At 53.1% G+C, this 20,087-nt stretch overlaps 6 protein-coding genes across 6 annotated transcripts; 2 read left to right on the top strand and 4 right to left on the bottom strand.

The window, feature by feature from the left end:
- Positions 1-815: 815 nt before the first annotated feature.
- PG997_013853 (uncharacterized protein) lies at positions 816-2,511 on the top strand (the record flags this gene model as incomplete). Its single annotated transcript, XM_066818167.1, has 4 exons — positions 816-970; positions 1,045-1,346; positions 1,414-1,798; positions 1,908-2,511. 4 exons carry the CDS (start codon positions 816-818, stop codon positions 2,509-2,511), a joined length of 1,446 nt encoding a protein of 481 aa, XP_066663859.1.
- A 477-nt stretch (positions 2,512-2,988) lies between these two features.
- PG997_013852 (Kelch repeat-containing protein) lies at positions 2,989-4,935 on the bottom strand (the record flags this gene model as incomplete). Its single annotated transcript, XM_066818166.1, has 5 exons — positions 2,989-3,633; positions 3,693-3,810; positions 3,910-4,281; positions 4,320-4,590; positions 4,695-4,935. 5 exons carry the CDS (start codon positions 4,933-4,935, stop codon positions 2,989-2,991), a joined length of 1,647 nt encoding a protein of 548 aa, XP_066663858.1.
- A 2,507-nt stretch (positions 4,936-7,442) lies between these two features.
- PG997_013851 (serine/threonine protein phosphatase 2A- variant) lies at positions 7,443-9,849 on the bottom strand (the record flags this gene model as incomplete). Its single annotated transcript, XM_066818165.1, has 5 exons — positions 7,443-7,640; positions 7,721-8,015; positions 8,071-9,326; positions 9,389-9,709; positions 9,826-9,849. The coding sequence occupies 5 exons, from the start codon at positions 9,847-9,849 to the stop codon at positions 7,443-7,445; spliced, it is 2,094 nt and encodes a 697-aa protein (XP_066663857.1).
- Positions 9,850-12,987: 3,138 nt separating this feature from the next.
- On the top strand, positions 12,988-15,070 carry PG997_013850 (uncharacterized protein; the record flags this gene model as incomplete). Its single annotated transcript, XM_066818164.1, has 3 exons — positions 12,988-13,158; positions 13,249-13,672; positions 13,725-15,070. 3 exons carry the CDS (start codon positions 12,988-12,990, stop codon positions 15,068-15,070), a joined length of 1,941 nt encoding a protein of 646 aa, XP_066663856.1.
- Positions 15,071-15,565: 495 nt separating this feature from the next.
- PG997_013849 (uncharacterized protein) lies at positions 15,566-17,257 on the bottom strand (the record flags this gene model as incomplete). Its single annotated transcript, XM_066818163.1, has 2 exons — positions 15,566-17,038; positions 17,108-17,257. 2 exons carry the CDS (start codon positions 17,255-17,257, stop codon positions 15,566-15,568), a joined length of 1,623 nt encoding a protein of 540 aa, XP_066663855.1.
- Positions 17,258-17,901: 644 nt separating this feature from the next.
- PG997_013848 (uncharacterized protein) lies at positions 17,902-18,465 on the bottom strand (the record flags this gene model as incomplete). The annotated part of the gene is made up of 4 exons (XM_066818162.1): positions 17,902-18,230; positions 18,285-18,310; positions 18,384-18,397; positions 18,457-18,465. 4 exons carry the CDS (start codon positions 18,463-18,465, stop codon positions 17,902-17,904), a joined length of 378 nt encoding a protein of 125 aa, XP_066663854.1.
- Positions 18,466-20,087: the final 1,622 nt, after the last annotated feature.

Genomic DNA, 20,087 nt, shown 5'->3' with positions numbered 1-20,087 from the left:
GCACGAGCTACTGTAGACCCATCATTACGAGCTGCAGTAAGGGATCATCCCTCATCAAAACGGGGGAAACGTACGCAAGTGTCCTTGCTGTCAAATCGCCTAGCCCATAAACATGGGCGAAATCCAGGTCATCTGTTCATAAAGCGTGGTTGCTTGCTTGTCTGCTGGCGACAGTTCTCAAATAGCGTTACTGTCTCTTCACTTTTCACCTTACATCCTCTGCTCTCCGATTGATGGTTGTGTAACTTGTGTTAATACTCGCTATTTTGGCAACCCTGGTGCCTGGCTCGCGCATCCGAGAGCCGCGATGCAGTGTGGGAAGATCAGGTAATAAGGAAGCCCTAATTGGTAATCCAGATTGATCTTCAGCCAGTCATCGTTGGCCAAAGTTGGAGAGATCTTGGAGATCGTCGCCCACTAACCCGCGAACAGTTGTCATCGGCGCCAAGGATGACATAGACCTTACATCCTGCTTTGAACACCCCGCAAACCCCGTTGAACGTTGCTGCTGCCAACTGCTATCGCGACTTCGCATTTGTCATCTCACTCAATAGGTCTTCGGCCATCGGGAGTTACTCGGACGGCGGGGGTTAGGGGTTGCCAACGCCGTCGTAAACCGAAAATGCCGTCGTCACATTGCGAATGCATGTTATTTGTATTTATATAATTAGCACCTCGTACAGTTGAATTGAACGCTTTAGGTCAAGAGGCTTCATGAGAATCCAATGAACAGGCCCACCATTATATCATCACGACTGCTGCGCAGCTTCACAATCTGTTATAAGAAACCACCACAGAGGAGAACATTCAACAACATGGCTACTGCTTACAAAATTCATATCACGCCCGATAATACCGGGCTTTGGGGTATCCGACAAAATGACCAGGCCGCCGAAGCGGCTACCGTCTTGCTCCAAAAGGACATGAACAATCACCACGTCTTCTTCAACCAAGAAGGATTCCATGACCAGTAAATACACTTACCTACCATATCAATAATGTCATGAATGCTCCACTATATATAGGTATTGATACCCTCAATAGTATCAGCCATCAGATCCTAGCCCTATACGGCACGGGGGCCTCGGCCTCGGACCTCCGCAAGGCCTTCGCCGAGAATGAAAGCTACCAGCGTGCGGCCAAGGCGCCGCGCGAGAACCTCGTGGAGGAACTGCGCGACTGGGACAAGGCCAAGCAGCGGCTGGGCAAGGAGCAGTACTACAGCGACTGGCTCCTCTTCTTCGAGCACGAGATCGAGAGGTTAGGCGGATGGCAGAAGACACTGTCCGAGTACATGTTCAAGGGGGACGAGCGGAGCCAGGACATGTTGGTCAGGATGTATGCAGGTAAAGAAACCCCAAAAGTTTCAACCTCGCAGCTGTGTGCCGATAGTCGGGCTAACCCTACAAAAAGGGTTCCTGCACCCTCTCATCCAGCTCATGTACGGCGTCGAATGGGACCAGCCCGCCATGGTCGCCATGGCCCTGGCCCAAGCCAGCGTGCACCGCGACGAGCTGGCCCCCTTCCTCCTCGGCGCCGAGGCGAAGGCCCGCGCGTCCGCCAGACTGCCGATGCCGCGCATCGCGGAGCTCCTCGAGGCCGCGGCGGGCAACGAGAAACTACGGAATTCCCCGCATCTCGACGACGGCAACAAGATCCGCGACGGCGTCCTCGCCCGCGCCTGGGACGAGGCCGTCGAGTGCACCGGCCGGGTCAAGGTCTCGCCCGACGAGGCTCGCGGAGCGGACGGCGGAGATGTTCAATACGGCCATCTACGAGGCGTCGGCCGCGGCGTTGCGTCCGGGCAAGGATCCTAAATACGAGTTCTTCTTGATGTAAGCAAGCTCTGTCTGAACTACGGGCCTTGTCCTTGGAGGGATATATCGGACTCTGACTTTGTACACCAGGCATCATGTCACTTCGGCGCCAATTTTTGTCACCCTGAACAAGCAGGACTGGATCCCCACTGAGTACAAGGTCCGCATGCTCGAGTGGAAGATCCGGATGGACATTGTCCAATACGTCGCCCGGGGCAGCCCAAAGCTCTCAGTGGAGAAGATTGCGAACTACGTGCCGAAAGACGAGGTTCTTTCCTCGTCCGCCGATCGTAAGTTTTCTGTTCTCCCTAGTTTCCCCTATCGGTCGTCCCAGGTGGATGAAAACACTCGGACTAATATAACAAACGCTGACCGACTGACGGGGCTCTTCCCTACTCCAGAAATGCTTCCTCGCATGCACAGCCTGTCTGATGACGGGCACGTCATCAAGCTGTGGCGAGCCGTCGGCGTCGGCCGCAAGCTCAGCGAGCCCTACGAGGACCGGAGCTGGCTCCAGATCAAGGGCAGTAAACTCTGGGACCAGGTCGCCCATCTGATCATGGATTCCGTCGAGGCGCCCGGTCCGCGCTGGGTCCGGAACGCCGGCTTCGAGGAGGCCTGGAAGGTAAGCGTTACTTCTCCCAAGCCCTCCTATCTGTCCCATTCGAGGGGCAAATGCTCACTGCCGCCGTAGGATGTCCAGGATACTCCCAAAAATTAAGGCACATGTCCTGATTTGACCCATAAGGAAACAATGAGAGGTAACGAGATTAATTGAGTTAGACGTATGTGTAGTTTTAATGTATTAATATGGGCTAGGATAACGGGAAAACCGCCACTCTAATGATAATAACAAAATAGTACTGTTCAACACTTTTGGTTGCATCCTCCACCATTTGATCTTGGAAAGCCACACTTGACTAAGTCTCTATGTTAGCAGTAACCCGTAACCTCACTGCCACTTGTATCTCTACGCATGGGTCTTATTGACCCTTATACATATTCGTCGCCGAAGAGTACCAACCAACTACACCCATTAGTCTTCAACCGTCCCTGCCGGCAGCCGGTGACGTGATAGTAGCAGCGACTGCTCACGGAGCAAGCCTTAGATTTGGGCCAGAAAAAAATAGCCTCCGCCATGGTATCCTTTCAGAATCGCCTGCACTTGTCATCACCCAGCCATCTCATGCTGAGACCCGGGTCCAAGCTCCGAGTGACCGTGGCTACTATACAGCTCCCATGGCTGCATTTTCTGCCGTGGCCATTGGCCCACGGACCCACCATGTGACTGTTGCAACACAGTCCCGGTGGGCAACTCGGACTTGGGCCATTCCCCGGGCTGTTGTTGTTGTTGCTGCTGGACAGTTCCTACCTGGCGAGCTCGGCGGCGGCGGCGAAGTACGAGGACCGTAAGTGCCGCGATCAACACGATACCGGCGACGCCCCCGACTGCACCACCTGCAATGGCGCCAGCTTGGCTATGCGTGCTGGTAGGAGCCGTCGCACTGGGGTTATCCGGCGAGGATCCGCTGCCGCTGCCCGGTATGTCCGACGTGCCACCGCCGGGGTTGGCGGCCTTATTGGCATCAGATCTAAACAGGGCCTTGACCTCCTCGCTCGCCCAGCTCACCAAATCGTTGCCGCCCTGCGCGTACCAGTCCTGGATCATCTTGGGCGTGTCGTACGGACGGGCATCGGCATTGTACTGGCTCTTCCAGACCATGTCCGTCAGGTCGAAAACTCCCAGCCCCTGCTTCCAGGGGTCGGAATCGAGTTCGGACTTGGGAAAGCCGAGCCCCCGTGGGAGCCGCCGACACTGAGCATCTGGCGCTTTGCTTGGTCATGGCCCGTCCTGTTGAGTGGACCAATGAGTACACAGGCGTGGTCGTTTCGAGGAGTGCCTGAACTAGGCGACTTGAAGATGACAAAGCCCGGCAAACTGAGGACATGTATTTCGTCCAGACTTGCCCTGGTCATACTGCCGTATATGAAACTGTAACCAGATTAGCTTCCGGCCTTGCGCTTCGATCCGTCATCGATTGCCTAGGTAGGCTTGGTTACCGATACAGGTCGGTCTCGGTGCTATTCTTACATCTCGTAGGTGCCGTTGGGGCCCTGCACGCCCACACTGCAAAACATTTGTTTCCTCGTCGGCCGGGGGTCTGTCGTGGCTTGTGAGTACCATTTGCCCGTACCCGGGTCCACGAAACTGACGGTGTCCCAGCTGACCATTTCCACGGTATTGATCACGCCGACAGGCGCCTCGGCACCCCCGAGGACCATCAGCAGCCCATTTGGGCCGAACGGCACCGACTCCATCCGCCCCCTCAGGCTGGTGCCGTACTTGCCGTACCCCGTGCTCGACACATTTTCCCACTTGAGACTGCCGGTATCGAAACTCGCCAGCCCCGAGATCGCGACGCGGTCTCGGACTCTCTGCTGATGGCTCCGCCCAAGGCGTAGCCTACGCCACGATGCATTGCGAAAGCGGAATAAAAAGACCGGGCGGCGTTGTTGAAGGCCACAATGTTCGTGGGTATGACTTTGCTCCATGCGCCGCCCCCGCTGCCGTCCGCCGTGAACTTCCAGATCAAGTTGTCGACGGCTGGGCCGCCCCAGGCCGTGTAGCCGCCCCACTCGTAGAAGGAAGAGGCCGAAGCATCAAACCATGTGATAGGGATATTCTGGCAGGGCGCTGACTTGGGGATCGATCGTATCGTTGCGCTCGCATTGGTCCACGAGGAAGAGAGGGAGAGGGAGAGCGTGGTGTTCACTTTTGCAAATGATCAGCAGCCTGAGGCGGACGGATTGTATCAAGACGGAGCCGGCGTTTGTATACCATATACCATCAGAAGTACTGGGCATCTCGGTACTTACGCTGGTAAGAAGGGCGTTTCTCGTCCACTACTCCATCGACAGACTGTGCGAGCTCGCCGCCGTCAAAATATACATAATCTCCAACCACGGCAACCGTAACAAACGGATGCCGAATAAAACTTGACGGGTAGGGTGTGTCGGAAAGGGCCTTCACCAGGCTGCAACCTCTTGGAATAAGGTTTGCCAGTACAAAACGTGAGGCTTTCATCCTGCTCGGAAGAATATATCGGCCATATATCATTATCAGGCAACTGCAGATAAATGAGACATCAGATAATCACCAGAGTCCACAGATACTTGGGTATCGAGACGAAGATCATAACAAGACCACGATCTTGGCAAAAACGCCAATCTTGTGTTTACCAGGCCGCCCCCAAAAAAGTAGGCTGAGGTGGCGTTGAAGAGAAAATAGGCGCCTACCACAAAGGGCCGTTGGTGTAACCACTCTAGTTGATCGCCGTAATGGCATACGCAAGTGTTGGGGTCCGCTTACTATGAGTTTCAGTATGGCAAATCCTGGAGAGAGATGTACATATATCATTAAGATACGGGATGGTGAGGAACGGGAGGGCCCTTCCGTTTGTGGGTTTCCAACGAATGATATATCGCCTGGTTCCAATCGCATATAAGCCAAGTCCATGTGAATAAGATTTCCTAGTAGGTTGGCCACGGCCAATCCACCGCCGCCAGCTGCTTGGGGCGGTTGGAAGTCCGGAAAGTCTCCCAGGGAAAGAGTAAGTGGATGGCGAAACCACGCGAGAGCAAACCAGGAAGTGGTGAATTACGTCCAAATACATGGCCTGGCCTAGGTCGGATCCTCGATTCCTCGGAGTGGATAGCGACAGCATGCTCCGTGGTAAGGGATAACCGGTTGCCTGCGGGGGGTGACAAGAAACGTCAAAGATAGATATGTATATATGTGAATTATATAGCTGGTAATAAATGGTGGTGCTTCCTTCGCGTGTCGGAAACGACCAATCCATGTATGGGTAGAGGGCATCCAACTTCCACAGAGCAGCCAGGCTGCGAAGAGTGCTGCTAGCTGGTGCCATGCAGGATCACAACAACAACTTGCCGCGGACCTGTGCGGTGAATGTCTTCTACCACGCACAATGGGCCGAAGTGACCGGCGGTCCGCAGCTGTGTTGTTGCTGGCGGGGGCGCGACGGCGAGATCGCAGGGCCTCACCCGCCATCGACTCCCTGAATTAAGGGGAAAAATACACACACAAACGCTCCCACCATTATGCTAGAACGCTGGACTATACTATACCGTATCAGGAATCATAATAACGATTCTCACGTTTCCGATATATTTATATAGTATATTGAGCCTGTAACGACAGAGAACGATATAGTATATAAATATATCGGAAACGTAAGAAACGTTACTATGATCCCTGATACGGTATACTACAGCCCTGAGCTCTAGCATAGCGGTAAGATTGTTTGTGCGTAAAGAAGAAAGGAAAGAAAAAATCGAAAAGAAGGCGACGCGGGTGAGAATTTATATGCCAGCAAGAACGAGGGCCCCCTCGAAAACATGCGCAGAATTGAGCATATTTGCCCATCTTCGACAACTCGGTTGCAAGAGTGGCTCTGATGAATGCCTCTCCCCAGAAGCTTAGAGACTGCGGGTGATCTGGTTGGTTGTTCAGTACGCCTACCCTTGGATATATTGTTGAACATGATCTCGAGAGCTGGATGGTAAGTGATAGCCACGGCCCAGAAAAGCTCCCACGGCGCCTGTCGTATACGATATGAGATCAGGAGAGGAAAGGGAACGTTAGGTGAAACCTTGGCACAGTGCATTTAACATGGAAGCCGACGTTTGTTGGCTGAGTGTAGACTCGAAAACAAGCGGCAGAACACGAGGCTAATCTGAAGGAGAGGCATCTCTATTCTCACTCACCCACGCACGTAAAAGGGAACATTATCGACGTAGGAGACAGTGCAACAACTTCAGCACCATGTTCGCAATCAAGCAGGAGGCAGCAACACACAGGCAAGGCGAGTATCATCATGTTCGCCAGTCTTTATCAAATGGGATGGGAGTGGTTTCCCGTCAACACCTCTCTCTACCAACCAACCCCGTAGGAAAACGAGTCACAAACGCCATTCTCCAGAATTCTCAGTTATCAATCATCATCATGATCCCCAAGACTCTTCCGAGAAGACACAGATAGGCAATACATAGTATCCTCCAAGTACCTCCACGCCTACCACCTCCCCATAGATCTCCTTCCCCCTACCGCCCGACAGGCACGGCGGTACAACAAACACCTTTCCCCCCGCTCTCCCTCATACTTTGCTGTGTGCAACGACGGATCCACCAAAGACATCTCTGTGTGGACGCCATGTGTAATAAAGTTCCCAACCCTCGACGTACTGTGCACATCGTGATTTTGCTCAGAGTAACAGGTGGGATAACTCCCCAAAAGCTTTTTGGTTATTATATGCCTAAGATGGACGTCACGCCTAACCGGCATCGAGCCCAATATTTTGTAGTCCATGTCCGTGTGACAAGTCGTCCTGAAATGGGGCAATTGCCACATGTTTTCGAAGGTTTAACGGGGGAGAAGGTGAGGGGTTGGAGGGTCATTATATGCGGGAAAATGAAACACCTGTCGAGTCGGAAAGCACAAAGAGCAAAAAGCAAAAATGCGATCAATCGCTATGAATGGCTTACGCTGCTATTGCAGTGGCTTGAGCTTCGTCGGGCGAAGCGTCTTCCGGGTTGTTGCCTGTGCTAGTGTCCATCGTGGCAGAGTCCTGTGTAGAGAGGGGGGTGGTTAACAGAGTTGGACTCGTGAAGACGGCACACAGCACGGGACTGTCGACTAGGAAATGGTGCTTCAGAAATGCAAGTTGTCATGATTGTATGTGTAGTGCCTCCAGGCCCAGCCGAACCATGGCCGTAACCAGTGTCATAATCGCTTAGAAAGGTCTATCATGAAGAAAGTAGAAGGCATGTGAAGAAAAGTGACCAAAAACACCAAATCATCGTCCGCTTCTGGATGAGCCTACCGAGGTCTGCCGCTCGTGGCCAGCTGGTCGCCGATCTCTTTTGTCTCCGTCGAGCTTCAACGAGTCAAGTCGTTTCTGGTTATCCTCACTTTGCGGGTCAACCTCCGATACGTCATTGGAGGGCTTCCTCTTACTGGCTTGATCCTTAAGCGCAGCCCACTTCCGGTCCCGCATTGCCTCCCTTGCTGCAGCGTTGTTCTGGTTCTCGGTGTATTCGTGAGAACAGTCGTCAAAGAGCTGAGGGTTGATTTCCATAAATAACTTCATGGCGTTATACACCATGCCGTGAATCGTCCTGTGTCCATCCTGTTAGTTGCCTGGCCAGGAATAGCGAGGTTGGATTTTCTTACCTGTTCCAATGACCTTTCGAATTCTCGTATAGCGGAGCGAACATGATGGGCAAAATGATTTCGACATTGTCGCTGACGAGGTTGCAAAAGTACTCGTTGTTCCAGAAGTAGAGCGCACGCTCTGCTACCTGGAAGTGAGGGCTGGCCACCGACTTTGCCAACTGGTGGAACAGCGGCTCTTGAACTTTGGCAAACTCGGCAGGGTCCATAACCTCGAAGATGTCTTCTACTTCATTTAGGAACATGACCTCCTTTGTGCTGTTAACCTTGGGCCAATATCGCAGCAGGCCAAGGACAACTTCTTCCGTCAGGGAAGCATCCTTCTCGAGGAACTGGACGATGCAGTAGGCCAGCTGGGGATGGTACATGCTGAGGCTCTTGACCTTGTGCAGCGGAAGAAGTACCCTGGTAAGGAACAACTTGTGCTCCTCCTTGAGGGGCAGGGCAAATCCGTTGATAATGGAACCCAGGATTTCAAGCAGCTCCGCAATTCCGTTGAATCGCTCAGTTTCATAAATGAACTGGAAGAAGACGTTGTTGATGGATCGTCGAATGAAAGATCGAAGGTTCAGGAATTTGCCGTATATGCGATGCAGTGTAGTCTTGAGGAAGTCGCGTTCGCGGGGATCTTCTGAATCGAAGAGCTCCAGTAGCTGCAGGACGAAGCTGTGGTCAATGTAGGCCTTGGCTATGTTGGTGTTAAAGTCTTGGCTCTCGATAAATCGCAAAAAGAACTCGTATACGACCTGGATATGGGGCCATGCCACCTCCAAGACGGGCTCGTCTTCCTCCGGGTCGAATGCCTCTCCTTGAGGGTTCATGGGCGGAGGAATAGGGCGGAACAGGTTCTTGGCAAACATTTCGACGACGCGGGGATACATAGGTTCCGTGATGACCTGGCGGTTGTTTGCCACATAGTCCAGCAGCTCGTGCAGTGCGAGACGCTTGATTTCCTTGGATTTCATATCACCGCTGGCATCGTTAAAGTCAAAGATGACATTGCACTGGTCGATCTTTTGCATGAACAACTCCTGACGGCGATTCGGCGGCACTTCATGGAAGCCAGGGAGCTTCTCCAGTTCTCGCTGTGGGGAGATATCGAACCGGGACGAATGCTGTCTCTTCGGTGTGCGCAAGCCTTCGGGGACATCCTTCGGGGTCTGATGGAGGCGATCGAACATAAGAGACTTTTGTCCGGCCTTTGGAGGGGCGAGATCGTGAGGCATCGTCTCTGCGGCACCCGGCGGGGGGACATGCTGGTATCGCGAAGATATGTTAGTTATAGTTCGGCATGGAACGCGATCGACACGCGACTTACGGGTGCGCTTGGGCTAATTACCACGGTAGGTGGCAGCCCGCCTTGTCTATTGGGGGTCCCGGCACCATTAGGAGAAGGCCCGCTGTTAAATCTATCACCACCGTTCCCTTGGCCGGCTGATTGGGACGCTGGGCTACCGTGCTCTGCACCGGTGTTGGATGGAAGAGGCTTGTTGCGAATGTCATTCAATGTTGACGTCGAGGACGTGGGCGTCAGGACTGGCGACTGTGTTTCCCTAGAACTGCCCGAGGGCGAAGCAGTGCCATCCTTGGAGTCCTTATTCTTCTTGGATGACTTGCTGTCGCTTTTTCCTCGAGACAACTAGGTAGAGGCGGTACCAGGTCAGCATAGGCAGTATTGGAGGTAGTTGTGTCTTTGCAGGATTCGATGATGCAATCAAGCTGGTAAACAATCGTGTAGGGCAGGCGGTCACTCACCACTCTCTGGCTGAATCGCTTCATCTTGGCCTCCATATATGGCCTCCGGCCCTTTTGTCAGGACTCGCTCGTAGCCCCAGTGAACAACTCGTCGACTCCTGGCGGTTGAGGAAGCTGCTTCGACAGCGAAAGCCGACAGGCGCCAAGATAGGTCAAGGTAAAATGGAAGGCGGGGGGCGGAGCTGCGTCGTGCACAATAACAATAGGCTGGACCCGGCAGTTCGATTACTGGTATCGCAGAAGCCCGTCTCGATGTGTCGTCAAATCGCCTTCTCTTTTCGGTGGTTTTGTACAAATTATCTGCGGCGTGCTGGCCGAGGTGTTGACGATGGGAAGTCGAGGCAGCGCAGCAGCAGGTAGTGGTGGTAGCAAAGGTGGGATGGGCACAAGGGGTTCAATGCGGCAGTGTCGAGGATCAGTCGCCAGGTGGTGCCGGTACAGTACAGTACCTAACCTCAGCTCCAATTATTAGATGGGGAAAATGGGAAGCCGGCTTGTGTCGACGGGTGATGGTGGTGGTTTGCAAAAGAGACCAATTGATTGATCAAGCCTAATAAACCATCACAATGAGACCGACACGCCAATAGACCAAAAACTTTCGAGACCAAGACGTGTCGCCTGCGGAGATGAGAGGTTTACGTTTGGAAAGTGGTGTGGAGAATGGCAATGCATTCAAGTTGGCGATCCAGGGGATGGGCGATGGATTGGCAAGCGGGATGAAGTTGATGGGAAGGGGAAAGTGGAAGGGGTACACCGTGCTTGTGCTTGTGCGGCGGGCTCGCGGGCTCGCGGGCTCTCTCTCTCGCTCCCTCTCAGTGCTCTCGCTCCAAGCTCCCAGTCTCTGTCCATCTCCTCAAACTAGAAGCAGCGGGAAACGAGGCTGCACATTGGAGGATGGTGCTTGCTAGGCTCAATGTTGGGCAAATCCCACTGGTCGAAGTACCTGGAGCAGTACCTGTAGCAGTACCTCAAGACCTGTAGCCAATGCCAGTCATTGATTAGACCCCCGGTCCGCGCTGGTCAATTTGACTTAAGGTTACCTGGTAATACAGGCGCGGGAAGAGGAGCGCAAGTGAATCTGTAGGTACTTGGGTGTTGGTTATTGAAGGGACCGCACTGATCGGTTAATAGGATATGTATTGTTTTGCGGTTCGGCTATTAGTATCAAATCAATTTGGTCATAGGACAACTGCATCAAGCCAGACAGGTGTTGCGGTAGCACCAAAAGGTGAACGCATTCACATATGGTCAGGCTTCCAGCCTCCCGTTACAAACATCCATAACCCAGCTGGAACAATCAACATCCGTATTGGCCCAGGTCACATAGATTGAGAGCTACACATCGCATACAAGGCGGGTATGTTACATGATCCAAGGAGTGCCTCAATTGGAGAGAGAGGTCCGGTTTGATGTAATAGGAGGAGCACGCACACTGGGCTTGCTGGGGCACTTGGTGATGTTTTTGCGGGGCGGGGCCCTGTCCTAGTCCCTGGCTGTGTGCCTTGAGTGCCTCGAGAAATCGTAAGGCCACTAATGATGCAGAAACTCGTCAATTTGCAGGAGAGGTGGCCCAAGCACCAGCTCATGTGCCGTCTCTCAACTTCGAGTCCTCACCTCCTCACCCCACTCTCAATCCTCGCGGCTACGGGTGGGAAGTACTGTAGGTTGGTACTTTGCATAAGCAAAGCAGGTATGCAGATCATAGAGTTATGTATGCACAGCTGGGCACGCTGAGTGGACGGCACATCTTAGGTTAGGGGTCAGGAGCTGGCTGTCCTGAACTCCAGTACTCCGCAGCCTGGCGGATGCCAAACAAACCAGATGCTCCTCCGCCAGCGATGGGATGGGCTGGCGAATCCTTCTGGAAACCTTACACCCGTACAGGCTGCCAGCCTTCTTTCCGAGAACATATTTGTACTCATGACTCTCTCGGGGAGGATCTGCTTGGGCTTCCCAAGGTTGAGGCAGTTTAGGCATAATATACTTAGTCATATAGGCCACGATCATCTACGCCGTCCTCTGTGGCTCACTTTGATGTGCACAGTCTCACAGGACCTCCTTGGGCGTAATCGCTGGCTCATTAGCGCTGAGAAGCCCGAGTCTCTGCGTAGAGGACATGCCCAATTTGGCGGATGGAAGGGCTACATGTGAGAGCTAATTGGTTAGCCTCCACGATCTGCTCCGTAATTGGGTTGTCCCTGGGAGCCTCACTTGCTAAACCCTTTGCGCCATCACCATCGGCTCTGGCAGAGGACGCCATTTGAGAAGGGCCACTATGACAGCTTGTGACTTACACATCTTCTTATTAGGCCCTGGGTACACATTCGTCGGGCTTCTCTGCAGCATTCCAACCACATGGCGGTCAGGGGGTTAGTACGGTCTTGTCCGAGCTCAGGTGGTGCAAACCCACGTTACGTTGACTTGGTGAAGTGGCCGTGCTGCAAACGCGGTTGTTCAGGAAGACATTTGGGCAAACCAGGATGCTGTGCCTAGTGATTGGATACTGCACATCAGATAACAACCAGATCATGGACGGTTCCGGAGCCTATTTTCATGTCTCCAGATGTGAGAGACGGGAGCAATAGACATCGTAACATTAAGTACGCTAGGCTGCACAGCTGCTGGCAGCTGCCACTGCCTGTCTTTGGCAGGTGGGTGATGCCTGCCAAAGACAGGCAGTATCAAATGCTCAATCAACGGGAATCTTTCTAATAAGACGACATCTTTGCTAGCTGTCCATCATCCTCAAAGTCATTTGTCGGACGATGTTTGTCTTCTTAAATCCCAGTAGGGTTATATCTACGCTTGTATTCAATTAAGAAAGAACTTAGGATTTGCTCACCAAAGCCGTACGGTTGGGAACTTTGGCAAGGCAAATCTGGGTCAGCTTGATCATCTGCCGACTGCCTACTTACTGATCAGCTCAACTGGGTTTGGCATACCTGTCAACGTCTCGAGTTCGCCATCGAGTATCGCAACTTCGCCAGGCAGATGGTCTTCGACAGTTGAAACCCAATTGCCAATTCTGCCAGCAAGTGGAGCTAAAAGTTTGAATGGTTTTTTTTTTTAGATGGTCCAGGTTCAATACGTTGAACGCGAGCCTGTTCCCCAGGACCTCCTTAACAACACACCGAGGTTTCTGTCTTGTGGCAAACCGCAGACATGCTGGGCCTAGAGGATCTGTTTCCGCAGCAATCTCGCACAGAAGCTGATAACATCGCCTCGGTCTACGAGGTGTCCCAACGAAAAGTGGTTGCAATCGAGCATCCATGTATAATAAAGAACTTGGACAGAGGTATCAGCTCATTCGGACCGAACCCAAAGTTTCATAAGGTGAGTGAAGCCGCCGGAGATCTCGCTTCGACTATTGTCTATGCCCTTTTCTCTCGCTGTGGATATATCTCCTGACCCTGATAATTGTAGCTTGTCACCAGGTCTGACTCTGGCCGTGCAATTTTGCCGTTATGGCTTCGTCCAGAATCGATCACATCCAAGCCCATCGTATCCCATGGTGTGGCAACTAACAACGTCTTACTGAAAATCACTGTTCCGAAACGAACAGGCCGCAGGAGAAAGCGTGGAACTGACCAGCCCTTCGTCGAGGATGATTCACAAAAAGCCCAGAGTGGCACAGGTCCAGCACAACAACAAGTACATTCAGTATCCGGCCAGGACAGTCCGAAACACCTGCTCCGTAAACTGCAAGATAATGCGGAAAAGTATCATGTCGAAGCCGTGGGCTCAATCAAGACAACTCATCGATACCGTGGCTTAGCTGACTTCCAATTCGCAACTGAGGATTTCCCTTTCATGTCCAACTTAGCAATGCACCTCATACCTTTGCAGCGTAAGTTGGCCCCTGCCCTTCGATACGATACCAACTAATTGCATCATGCCAGTTTCGAAACTGAAGGAATTCAAGCTCAACCCTGATCTGCAGTTGGAATCAGGTCAAGAGATTATCCCACCTCCTCACTTTACGGATAAGGTCGTCCCCTTCAACTACTTCTATGACCAGAACCCCTTTGTACGGGCAGAGGGTCAAGACGAAACAGGCAAGCCTATAGTTTTCAACATCAATAGGAAGAGAAAAACCTATGGGCACTACATTGCCCATAACGCCTATCCGGTGCCCAATGGCCCCCTCAGAAACATGGATAAGGACCTTGAGCAGGTGCCGCTGGAGTTGATAGACAAGGTCAGAAATGCGATGGATGAGCGACCAATCTGGACTCGTCGTGCATTGGCTAACCGAGTCGGTCCCCTCGCTGTTGACACTCATCTCAAGATCGCCATCGCCACAGTCGGCTATCAATTCAAAGGCGGCCCTTGGCGAGATGCCGTCGTCAAGTATGGCGTCGATCCCCGGGAGGATCCCAAGTACCGCCCGTACCAGACTCTAGCCTTCAAGCTCCACCAGTTGCCCAAGATGAGCAAGATCCGCCAGGGGCAGTCGACGCGCTTAACCGAAGAGGACATTTCGGTCAGCCACAAGTGGAATGGCGAGAGCTTCTGCACGAACGGCAAGTTCTGGCAGATCTGCGACGTCACGGACCCGTTCCTTCTCGAGCTGATCGAGAAGGCGCCAGTGCTAGACCAGTGCGACATCACCGAGGGCGGGTTCTGGCCCATGGCGTTCTGGTACAAGGTCAAGGCCTACATGAAGGCCCGGATGATCGCGATCCAGGCCGGCCGCTATGGCTACGAGGACGACAACCCCAAGAAGAAGGGCTACCTCTACACGTCGCACCTGCTCAAGAAGCTCAGCGAGTATCCCGACGTCCTGCCCCTCGGCGTCCGCCCAGGCGTCACCATCCACTCGCTGCTCTACGGCATGGAGGACATCAGCGGGCTCGAGGGCATGCGGTACCGCCATCGTCCCCTGAGCCAGTACCGCGACCCCTACACTGCTCTCGGCTTTAGTGAGCGCGGGGAGAAGAGGCGCCGGACTAGAGATCCGTTCGGAAATCCCGCGGACGAGGACGCGGACAACATGTCGCCTGCCCCCAGCGCGGGTGGTACGGGCGGGACGCCCCACCCCGAGGAAGACGATCCTTGGGCGCACATTCTCGATACGGACCTGAGTGGGGCCAGCGGAGATGAGGATGAGGATGTGGACGAGGCTGGGGACGGAGATGGAGATGGAGACGAGGACGACATGGATGAACCAGCAATTACGGACGACGACAAAGCGAGACTGGGTTTTGGACATGGGCCGTACGACCAAGACCTAGATATGGATTAAAAGGTGTCGAGGGAGTAGTGCCAAGAAACAGAGGGTACCGCACTAACACAGTCCCGAAGGTCTGGGAGGTTCTCTGTTGTGGCCTTGAGTAGGGACGTATGAAACATAATATAATTGCCTACGTACATCGTCCCGACGATTAGCTGCTTAGCACCTCTGCAAAACTGGTGAATCCCGAAGAAATCTTTGAAAACCATATCCCATTCGAGCCGTGATCAAGACCAAGATTGTGAGTTATTTTCATTAATAGATTGTTTTAGACTATGCCGTGACTTAGGTGACATGTATAGACAGTATCATGCATCAGGATTGCAGGGCGTACGAAACATGAACTGTTCCTTGATTTATTATGATATTTGCTGCCGGCGGACCGCCGTCACCAAGATTGGCATGAGCTCAATCAAATCGAACGCATACATTAGGTAAGAGCAATCCGATCCACCCTCAATTATATTCCTACATTTCGGCATCTGATGCTGGTATAACCCTAAGTTTTCACCAGTTGCCTCGACCACCTCTCCAGCCACCTCTCCCGCCTCTATAACCTCCGTCGCCGCGACCGTACTGATAACCGCCGCCTTGGCCTTGATTCGGGTATGGATTCTGGCCCATTGGGGGTGGAGGTGGCGATGGGACTGCTGAGTTGCCCCAAGCAGGAGGACCAGGCGGCATCCAGGGCTGAGGAGGACCTCCACCACCCATGGCCGGAGGCAGAGGTGGCGGCGGCGGCCACGGCCCGGTCCAATTAGGTGGCGGAGGAGGGGGCACAGGGAAAGTGGCTGGGAAACCGGGGAAACCAGGGTTTGGCTGCGGTGGTAGTGGGTGCGGCATCTGCCCTGGCTGACTAGCGTTATTGGGAGCATCGAAGAAAGGAGGTCGAGACGGCAAGTCGCTTGGTCGTTGCGGCGAAGGAGATCGCGAAAAGCGGCGGGGCGAGGGCGATCGTGAATCAATGTACGAACGACGAGCGCGTCGTTCGCGGCTGTAGCTTCGACGGCGCGCGGGGCTTCCGCCTCGACTGCGCGGACTGTCCGACGTGCGGCGCCTCTTGAACGCTGGCCTCGAGGAACTTCGACTCGAGCTCCTGGACCGCGAACGAGAGTGGCTTCGGCCGCGGTCATCACCCGAACCGTTTGCCGACTGCTTCCGCCGTTTCTTCATCTTGTCGCAGAAGTTGCGCGACCAGCCGTAGTACGTCTCGCCATCCAGGACATCTCTCGTAATTTCGTCCACGACTACTCTTTGCCCTAACTGATCAATATCCTCCAGAGGATCTTCGCCCGACGAAATATCCTTGCCATAGATCCTGTCCACGCTGTCCAGAAGGTCTTGCACCGCCTTAGCTAGAGCCTTGTCGGCAGGACCGGGTACTAGTTGTAGCGGCTTGATCATAGAAGGGTTCATCGGCCTCGACGAGTTAGGCTCAATGACGGGCAGCCAGTTGGCAGCAGGAAGGTCGTACCATGGCACACCCGGATCACCATGCATTGAGGGCAGAATGAAAGGGACCTCCTTAGCCAGCTTCGCAGTTGCGGCAGACGAGCTACCATCAGTGTCCGTCTTGGAAGCTTGTGAAGTGGGCGCCTCCATGGCCACGGCCTCTAATTGGCTGATGAAGGGTGGCATGAAATAGTCTCTCTCACTCCACAGGGTGATGATGTCCAAAACCTTCTTCATTTGCTTGGGGCTATTGGGATAGCCGGCTGCAGCCTCCACCAAGCCTGGGAGGAATGGCTCGAGATTGGATGCGAAATCATCTTGGCGCTGGCACATGGTTACGTGATGAATGATATCATTCAGGACATATAACACATGCAGTCGCTTGCGCCTAGACGAGGTCTCACGAGCTGCCCTGCTCGTCGCGACATCTGCAGCAAAGGACTTGGACAAGGCCGCAAGATATTTGCCTAGGGCGGCGATCCTGGCGGGAGATGCCACCACATACTTCAGCAGCCATTGCTTGCTTTGCTATAATTTGTGACGACTGTTTAGCAGTCGCACCTAACACTGGTTATGTGAAGATTGTGTTGCTCAAACCTGGACATTGGCTGGAGAGCACCGCGACAATGTCGCGTCGAGGAGGCTGAAGAACCCGTCAATCTCACTGCGAGGGCACGAGATTGGGTCTTGGCGAAGGAGGATAGCCGAGAAGGAGACTTTGGCAATCGCAAGTTGGGGCGAAGCCATGCTGGCGAAGATGAGGAGATGCCACGCCTGGCAATTGATCCCTATCGTTGGACGTCTTTGGTGTGGCCAAATGTAGAATGCAGATCGATATTGATGAAGCAGTAGGTAGTGAGATACCTCTCAGCCTTGTTACTACGAGCTGAGCTACTTGCTCCAGCACGTTCACCTACTTGTACTTGTTAGGTCCCTGAAATAAACTGTCGGAAGAATCCAGACCGGGACCCACTCTAATTCACTGCCTGTAGTAGTGCTTTATTGAACTGCGACAAAATGCGCCAGGGCTTGATGACGTTGTTGTTTGGTGCATTGAGCAAACAAAAGTGATCATTCTCTGTGATAATGCAGCACTCTCATATTGTGCGGAGTGGAAGATTTCAATGCTACGATGGCGTGTATAATGGACAATAAAAAGCCACATAATAACGGGGAACCAACCCACTCAATTGCCAGAAGTTGGAGATGAATGTTTTCTTGATTCCAAAGCCCAGAGTCATGATCATTATACTGAAAAGAGTCCGTGTGTTCGGTATAGTACAGTTGCCATTGGATATGGCGAGTATTAGTAGCCGGTTCCCAGAGAGCCGAAATAGAAATGCCTGGGAGGTGATCCCTCAAAGTCTCTGGCTCTCAATTCCTACACTTCGTTACGAAAACCTGTCGCCCTTTGGACTCTTGAAGGGCACAGTACTCTCGTATTTGCTCTTCTCCAGAACTCGCTGGCCTTCTGTAGTAGGGGCGTGCCTCGTCGGGGCAGGATCGTCACTGGCTTCTTGGCTTGGAGAGCCGGTCGGATCGGTTCGTGGCGAGGTCGATGAACTGGCGCCCATTGTGGACGAGGAGATCGGGTGCTGGGGAACGTTCTGGGAGTACTCCATCGACTCGATCATCTGCTTCTTCCGGCGCTGCTCCTCAATCTTGGCAGCTCTGTTGGCATTGATATCTCTCTTCGCAAAGTAGTAAGCGCCTCCTCCGGCTGCGCGGATCAATTAGCCCGGGTAATGCGATGCGATTTGATATGATTCCTTACCAGCACAGAGCGAGCCCCAGCCGAGCCTGTAGATTAGAAAGTTAGGACATTGGGACAAGGAAACGAGGGGCGCATTCAAAGTGTGACGGGGCAACGGACCAGAAAGACCGGACCTGCAACTGCGTTAGCTCCAACCTGCCCAACGGTGTTGACATTCAAAGGGCTGACTTACGTTGTTCATTATGAAGATAGGCGGGAGTAGGTTTCAGGATGATGCTATTCGGATCGGGTGCGCACGAGGCCTGGTAATTGGGTTTGCAGTCGATGAGAAATAATAAGTGATTAAAAGCCCAAGTTCTGCTGTCGAATCGGCAAAAGGTACTAATAAGTTTGACCTACCAAATGCACTTACATCAAAAAGTCGTACGATGTCCAGTTGACCCCTGCACCCCGAAAGCCGCCGCTGCACCGCGTTGCACTTCTGTCTGAACGCTAGCGGCCCGCCCTTTCTGAGTCTCATGGAGTGCCGGCGGCCGACACGGAGGGTTTTACATCCAATCCCAACCACCAAAGCACTGCCCGACCGACTGCAAGCCTTCACGTCAAGTTGCCCAAGGCATCAGAGGCACCGCCAAGGTCCAGCTTGCCACGTGCTGTAATGTCCCATGCCGCTTAAGAGTTACTGGTAGCGTGGTTTGTGTGGCCTACGTCAGAACACTATAGCTCCGGAGTGATGTACAGCACGGAATCCATCTACCGGCTGAAATTGGCACAATAACAACTCATGCCTCCTTGAAGCCTCCTATACTGTAGCTGTTCACCTGGCAACAGGATTGGGCATGTGTTTGTACGCAAGGGCGGACGAGTAAATGCCATTTTGGAATCCCCACAAGTATGCTGCTGTGCAAGTGAATGCGGCGATTGAGTGTAGCCGAATGAATAGTGGTGGGTGTGCTGTATCGATGCAGGCAGTACATAGACTTGATTTCCAGCCATTAAGGGGTTACACACATGCGTAGATCTCCCTGCCTGTCTATGATGTTGTCCGTGTCACCTTTTTGGTGTGTGCCTCCTAATTGCTTTTGTGAGTCTTTAGTGACTTGACTTCAGAGCTGATCAATCCCTTCAAAGTTCAATATGCTATAAATCCGATTGGCAGTGCCCAGGTCCTTTGTCGGGGAATACGAGGATGTTAGAGTGCAGCTACTACTCATGGGGTTTCTGGCCAAGATGGAGGGGAGGGCCGGAATGCGCAATAATGCATGAAGTCAAACAGCCTTTCAACGGGGTTCTGACGTTGCATCTAGTTGCAGAAGAAAAAAGCAACTCGCGCCCAGCGTGTTTGGCATGCCAAGCACGCCTAAGGCATGATCAACATTCAACGCAGACCAGGGCTCGACTCGACACTGGCACTGGCTGCATGCACATATTAAAACATTGATGAACAATCAGATCCCACGTGAGTATGAATTGCCTATTTGTACCCGGAGCAGACCTCCAGCCTGCCTGGTGACCCTCAATTGACTTTGCTACCCTCTCTGCCTATCTCCTGGAGGCTCGGTGGCCGCGTAACGCACATGGCCAAAAGACCCATACGGCGACGACTCCAGCTTCCCATCTTGGTACCCTATTTCATGGATTGTTCATAGCAACAAAGGAAGAGAATCGACTAAACAGGTACCTGGGCAAAACACCAACACCAACACTAATGCTCCCTGCCTCCCTGCCGCCCTGCCTGGCCACCGCACTGAGCGGATCCGACGAAATACAAGTGCATGCTAAGGAGACCGCTAACGCCGCTGCCCCGCTGCCTTTGCGCCTTGTTGGGTATTATTACGACAACCTACTATTTCCTGGCTCAGC

Source organism: Apiospora hydei (assembly GCF_038363865.1).
Source record: "Apiospora hydei strain CBS 114990 chromosome Unknown utg000009l_segment0_segment0, whole genome shotgun sequence".
NCBI classification, from domain to species: Eukaryota; Fungi; Ascomycota; class Sordariomycetes; order Amphisphaeriales; family Apiosporaceae; genus Apiospora; species Apiospora hydei.
Note: the sequence above shows the minus strand (reverse complement) of the source record. Positions and strands in the feature narration are given on the sequence as shown.